At 40.1% G+C, this 6,770-nt stretch overlaps 1 protein-coding gene across 1 annotated transcript; it reads left to right on the top strand.

The window, feature by feature from the left end:
- The first annotated feature begins 359 nt into the window (after positions 1-359).
- Positions 360-6,370, top strand: LOC125509245 (DEAD-box ATP-dependent RNA helicase 12). The gene is made up of 10 exons (XM_048674179.1): positions 360-877; positions 1,402-1,462; positions 1,555-1,789; positions 2,624-2,862; positions 3,362-3,613; positions 3,697-3,877; positions 4,907-4,995; positions 5,538-5,611; positions 5,721-5,880; positions 5,976-6,370. Exons 1-9 carry the CDS (start codon positions 510-512, stop codon positions 5,797-5,799), a joined length of 1,578 nt encoding a protein of 525 aa, XP_048530136.1. The 5' UTR covers positions 360-509; the 3' UTR covers positions 5,800-5,880; positions 5,976-6,370.
- Positions 6,371-6,770: the final 400 nt, after the last annotated feature.

Genomic DNA, 6,770 nt, shown 5'->3' with positions numbered 1-6,770 from the left:
CGACGGTGGTTATCGTTCGATAGTGTCAAAATCTCATTGCATTTTTTATTATGTTTAAGTTGTCTTGTGCTTTTTATTCATAAAAGAAGAGTTGTTTTGCGTTTTTGATAAACTTTGATACTAATATACTCCTTCCGTCTCACAATATAAAAGCATTTTCATACTAATATAGTGTCAAAAATACTCTTATATTATATTATAAGACAGAGGGAGTAGATCTGAATCCTTTTCAAAGAAATAAAGCCTCCAAGATTAAGTTCGAACATCAAGCCCAGGAGACTGATTGAAAATTTCCGAGAAATGGATGCTAACCATGCAGCACCCCCCTCATACAGAAAAATATCCGCCTCCACCCGAGGTCTACATTTCGAAACCGAGCGCTTCTGGATCGGATCCACCGCGTCCAAAAGCCCAAAAGCGAAACCCACGCCCTCCGAAAGGCGCAAACCGTCGGAACCCTAGATCCGTCGCGCCTGGTCGCCCCCAGCTCCAAAACCCTAGATCCCGCCATGCACCACCCGAGGGCCCGGTACCCGCCCGGCTACGACTACGGCGGCGGTGGCGGCGGCCGCGGCGGTAACGGCGGCGGCGGAGGCGGTGGAGGAGGTGGCGGCGGGAACCAAAACTACTACGGCGGCCGAAATCCGCATCCCCAGCACCACGATTACCAGCAGCAGCAGCCGCACGCGCAGAGGAACTCGTTCCCGCAGCAGCAGCAGCAGCAGCACGCGCAGAGGAACTCGTTCTCGCAGCAACAACAGCAGCAGCATCAGCAACAACAGCATCAGCAGTGGCTGCGGCGGGACCAGGCCGCGGCCCAGGCGTCAGGAGAGGGTGCGGCCAGGACGGTGGCGCGACTCGACGCGGTGGACACGAGGTACGGACCATTTATACACAGGTTCCGCATGGCCCATCGCCAAACGCTGCTTATTTCCGATTGATAGGGTTTGTATCGCCCGGATGCGATTGTCTTGTGGTCGCGGAAGTGGGTCGGGTCGGGTGTGGTGGTGGTGGGGGTGGGGTGGGGGAAGAGGAGCTATTTCATGATTAGATCATGTCCTTGAGACAAGGCAGTGCTCTGCTTAAGTTGTATGGCTGCAAGAGGCTTAACTCTTCCTCTGCATACGCTGTTAACTGAATAAGCTGAATAAGCAACTACCCACTGGGTGTATGCAAGCTTATTTGCTCTATTACAATCGATTGCTTCATGGTTGGATGCACTTTATTTATGCAAGTACGCTGCGTTTTCATCTTGGTTCGCCATTGCTAGTGTTCCATACTTCTCTGCAGCATCACATCGATTCATTTGTTTGCCATGCCATATGGAACTGGCCTAGCAATGCTTTGTCTTTAAGGGAATTAGTTGACACCTTTAACGTGATATTCTTTTGGGTGTTCCAGCTCTCAAGATTGGAAGGCACAGTTGAATATTCCAGCTCCAGATACTCGTTTTAGGACAGAGGTGAGTACTAATGACATCATGGAATTTCAGTCTCAGCAAGATGTCAGGTGTACTGATGTTCTATTCTGCAATATGTTTGGTGCTTTACATAGGATGTTACTGCAACGAAAGGCAACGAGTTTGAAGATTATTTTTTGAAACGTGAGCTACTTATGGGAATATATGAGAAGGGATTTGAAAGGCCATCTCCTATTCAAGAAGAAAGCATTCCAATTGCTCTAACTGGAAGTGATATTCTTGCAAGAGCGAAAAACGGCACCGGGAAGACCGCTGCATTTTGCATTCCAGCACTCGAAAAGATTGACCCAGAGAAAAATGCGATACAAGGTGAACTTGCCACTTCTACTGTTTCATTTACAAGAAATCATCTAATCCATACTGTTTCAATTTAATGTTAGCAGTACAATTAACAGTTGGTTGAAAGGTTATCCCAGATTTCTGGTTACGTTGATGTTTTTTATAATGTGCATCCATCTTCACCACATGACCATTTTTGTGACTAGCATTCAAGCCGATGCATTATTTATGCCAAATTGCACACTTCCTGTACGCACATTCAGTAAGTTTAGGCCCTGTTTGTTTGGGCTTTTGCTTCTGCTCTTGCAGCTTTTCCACTTTGGCCAAGAAGCCATAAAATCTCCTAAATAGGTGCTTTTTGAGCTTTTGTGGCTTTTGGAGCTAAATATTGTTATATTGATTCCCCCAAATCCATAAAAGCTCCAAACACACCTATTTAGGAGCTTTTATGGCTTTTTGGTCAAAGTGGAAAAGCTGCAAAAGCAAAAGCCCAAACAAACAGGGCCTAAATCAGTGCGAGCTTCTCAAAAATTGGTGTGTTGATATTATTTTTAACGCATCTACTGGTAGTAATTGCTAAGAGTATTAGGTATGGAGCTCAAGTTTTTGGATATGCAAACTATTTGTGTTCTAGTGTTCTCTGACTGAAATATGAAATCAAACTATAAACTGTGATGCAACAACCGTTTACCTTCTTAGTTGATCCCTTCCTCCCTCCTTCTCGAAGCCTTCGTTAAAGATAATGTTTGTGTGGTGCCAATTTGTGTTCACATTGTATTAAGATAATTGTTATGTTTCCATGTACTTTACTTTACATACTGTTTGTTAACTTGACTCTGTTCTATCCATGGATTTCTTCTTTAGTTGTTATACTGGTACCAACAAGGGAACTAGCTCTGCAGACTTCACAAGTTTGCAAAGAGCTTGGAAAATACCTGAATATTGAAGTTATGGTTAGTACTGGAGGAACCAGCTTGAAGGACGACATTATGCGTTTGTACCAACCTGTTCATTTACTTGCCGGGACACCTGGCCGTATACTAGATCTTACCAAGAAGGGCATTTGTATGCTGAACGAATGTTCAATGCTCATCATGGACGAGGTATCATTAGAGAAACACACAATTCAGATTCTGTTTTTGTTGACCATGTTTACATCACAGTAGTCAAGCCAAGTCAAGTATGTTAATTTTGTTGGGCTATTTATCTTCAATTGATGTCGCTTCTTCTCACTTAATTGACCTCAAGTTATGATACTTTGTTCAAATTGATCTTGAGTCATGTCAATTTAATGTCTAGCATCATATATTGTTAGAGCTGTCTTGGAAAAAGTAAGAACTCTTTCCTGTATCTTCTCTTATTTGTTCTGATGCTGTACATGTTAGTTCCCTTCCTAATGTTGTGCTAAATCAAAATCACACACATTTACTAATCTTCTGGTCCAAATGTTGTCAAATACTGTAGTTTTTTTGTTACTTTGGTTACTTTTTGTTTTTTTAAGGATTATCTTGTACAGATCTCTGGGAAAGTCATTAATGAATGTAACATGTCTGATACTTGTCTTCCAAAAATATAACATGACTTCCTTCCATTGAAATGCAGGCAGACAAGCTGTTAGCTCCTGAGTTTCAGCCTTCCGTGGAGCAACTCATTCGTTACCTTCCAGCTAGTCGGCAACTATTGCTGTTTTCTGCAACCTTTCCTGTAACTGTCAAGGATTTTAAGCAGAAATACCTACCTAGACCCTATGTTATTAATCTGATGGATGAACTAACACTGAAAGGAATCACACAATACTATGCCTTCGTAGAAGAAAGGCAAAAGGTTCATTGTCTGAACACGCTTTTCTCAAAGGTACATGATATGAAAAAACTTGTTATTTGTCGTTTCTTGTACATATTGCGAGACTGAAACATCTCCTTTTTTTTCTCCGCCAGCTTCAAATAAATCAGTCTATTATATTCTGCAACTCTGTTAATAGAGTTGAGCTACTGGCAAAGAAAATCACTGAACTTGGCTATTCGTGCTTCTACATTCATGCTAAAATGTTGCAAGACCACCGAAACCGGGTGTTTCATGATTTTCGGAATGGTGCTTGCAGAAACCTTGTTTGCACAGGTTCTTCTCCACCTTTTGCCTTGATCAAAATTTCCACTATGTTAGGAAATACTCTGAATCATCTGTTATCTTCTCGATTATTCTTGGACCTGAATATCCAGCGAACTTCAGATTTTTAGGCATGGCAATCGAGCATTTTTCATTTCAAGTTGTGTTCGCCGAGGATGGCAAGTTTAGTTGGCGAGCGTGGCAAATCTGCCTCAGTTCATTTTTTGCCAGGAAAATTGCCGTGCTTGCAAACTAAATTTTCCACCCTCGCGCTAATATAAATTGCCATGAAAAACGTTTGATTTGCCATCTATAAAAATTTGAAGTCAGATTTTTAACATTTCTGTTATTCTTTTATGCACTTTCTGATTTCTTCCTAGTTGTCTTCCTATGAATCATTTACTTTCTTTTCACTACGTAAGCATATCTGAGTTCTTTATTATTATATCTCACTGCGGGTAAATCATAATCATTAGGCCTCCGAAGCATGCCCTTGGTGAATTAAAGAAGTTCTGAACACATTAAAGTGAACTTGTAATTTGTTTTTCTCAACTTATCTAGTCTTGAATCAAGACTTTAGACTACTCTTGTAGTCTTTCTTTGCACTAGAACTTGTAATTTGTCTTTTGTCTCTTGTTGTTTAAGAATTTAGCTTTCTCTTGTAGTCTTGTTTGCACTACAAATCTTCTAAATAGACTACCATATATCATCCTCAGTTTACTAACTAGAGTGCTATTAATACTTTCTGCATTTTATCTAAATTGTTGACTTGAGCTTGAAGATGGTTGGAAGGACTAGGTGGGATTATCTGATAGTAGTTATTGCTGAGTTGAGCACACATCAAAGCAATACTTGAATAACTCATTAGCCTGATTTGTATAAATAGAGTTATACTATCTTAATTAAAATGATCTTAGATCTAGTTGTTCTGTACTGCTTCAGTTCTATGATTGTTGATACATGCTAAATGCATCGCTATTTTGCACTTTATTTGTGGGAAATGCTATGAAGAACTTATCTCAAGAAATTATATGATTGCAGATCTTTTTACCAGAGGAATTGACATTCAAGCTGTTAATGTTGTCATTAATTTTGACTTCCCCAAGACTGCTGAAACATATTTGCATAGGGTAAGCTCTTTATTATGCATGGTTTCAGCACAGCAGTTTTATATGTTGCTTCACTCAGTTTTGCAGTATAAAGATTTTTGATGTGTTTTCTGAAGCGAATTGTTTCAATGCATCTGTATCTGATCCAGTAGTTTTTCCTATCTGCTTGGCTCATTTTAAACTATGCTTGGCTAACTTTAGCTGAACACTGGAAAGCTAACTCAGCTGTTCGGCCTCAACTCTTATGTATGCTGGAAATTCCTTCCATTTCTTTGCACTTACACACACACCACCACCATCACCACAACAAAACCTTTTGGAAATTGCTGGAGTCGTTTTACTGATGATACTGACAAAGCATTGTGGTTAATGCCAAAAACATGTCTAGCATGTATTTTCATGTCACCAGTGCTTTATTTGCTAGTGCTTCTCTTTATATATTATTTATTATTTGAACTAATAGGCTTCAGTAGTCTTGAGTTTCTAAACCGGTTGGCGTCCTGGTACTTGTTTATTTATAACTTGATTCATCTAAAAGTTCCACCCCTTTGACATTTTCCTAGGTTGGTCGTTCTGGAAGATTTGGACACCTTGGTTTGGCGGTGAACTTAATCACTTATGAGGACCGTTTCAACATGTAAGGATACTTTGCTAAAGTGGCTTGTTAGGATACTTCGAAACAAAGACAAGTTCTTTTCTACTAATCTACCAAGGTTTCTGAACTGTTTGTTTTCTTCTGTTTGCAGGTATAGGATTGAGCAAGAACTTGGGACAGAAATAAAAACAATACCTCCACAGATTGACCTGGCGGAGTATTGCCAATGATCAGTTTAACAGTTTTAGAAGCATATCTTTTATGAAAACATCATTAGGCAAATATACCAGATGTACATAGCACCTCATCAAGTAAGAACCCAATGCTAGAATGTCGCTTTTTAAAAACTGCATACTTGCATAGTGACTGTTCTGGATGAGGACTGATTCCCATTTCATACACGCAGGGTTTTATTTGGTGCCTTGGTGATGCATCCAAGCTTCTATTTCCATCAGTGGAGCGAGTGTTCTCTGCTGGCACCGGTGCTAATCATTCGACTGTGGAGATGCACATTCGGCTGCTTTGAGATTCAGAACTATTGGCAACCCAAACATTATTTCTTGCTGCATGCATCTGCCCAGGATTGCCTTGCATTTGTTTTCTAGTTTCTGTTCTGGTTGTGTCATGCTGGGATTCTGTTGCTTGAGATTGTACCATCATATTGCGGCATTTTTCTTGTTTTACTTTACTTCATTCTGTTCGTACAAATAGCTATATTTCCTGTACTTGATTCCTTTCGTGTTACTTTCGGCCGTTCTTTGTGTAGACCATTAACCTCAATTATTTTCCTTGTATCCTCAATATTTGTCTTCCTGGTGTTGCAGTTGCACATGCTTCTGTTTAATCCATTATTGCGAAGTCACAATCAAAGCCAATGTTTAAAGTACTAATTCAGAACTTGAAACCCGATGGATTTCAACCAATTTGTTGTTTTTAGGAATTTAATCCTTGTAGGCGTGCCATTAGCATTGAGCAATACTTTTCTATTTAATGAACCAAACAGGTGCAACGTGATACTTATTCTGCTTCACAGCGTCATTCTTGTTTCTTTTAGATGTCATGATGAACGGTTTATTGTATTATGACTTTGGCGATGTTCATAAATTTGCTTTAATCTGACAACAGGAAGTCCTTTTGATAGTGGTCATTTGACTACAACAGAAGGGGTACCTCCAAACCGCCAGGCAATATGAAGAAACTG

This window comes from Triticum urartu, chromosome 1, assembly GCF_003073215.2.
Source record: "Triticum urartu cultivar G1812 chromosome 1, Tu2.1, whole genome shotgun sequence".
Classification (NCBI taxonomy): Eukaryota; Viridiplantae; Streptophyta; class Magnoliopsida; order Poales; family Poaceae; genus Triticum; species Triticum urartu.
This window is presented reverse-complemented; position numbering and strand designations above follow the sequence as displayed.

What these genes read in the sequence shown, in the direction of transcription:
- LOC125509245 (XM_048674179.1), top strand. Translation starts at nt 510, where the DNA reads ATGCACCACCCGAGGGCCCGGTACCCGCCCGGCTACGACTACGGCGGC. An exon ending in ATACTCGTTTTAGGACAGAG is followed by an intron (nt 1,463 to 1,554) that starts GTGAGTACTAAT and finishes TGCTTTACATAG; the next exon opens with GATGTTACTGCAACGAAAGG. An exon ending in CAGAAACCTTGTTTGCACAG is followed by an intron (nt 3,878 to 4,906) that starts GTTCTTCTCCAC and finishes ATATGATTGCAG; the next exon opens with ATCTTTTTACCAGAGGAATT.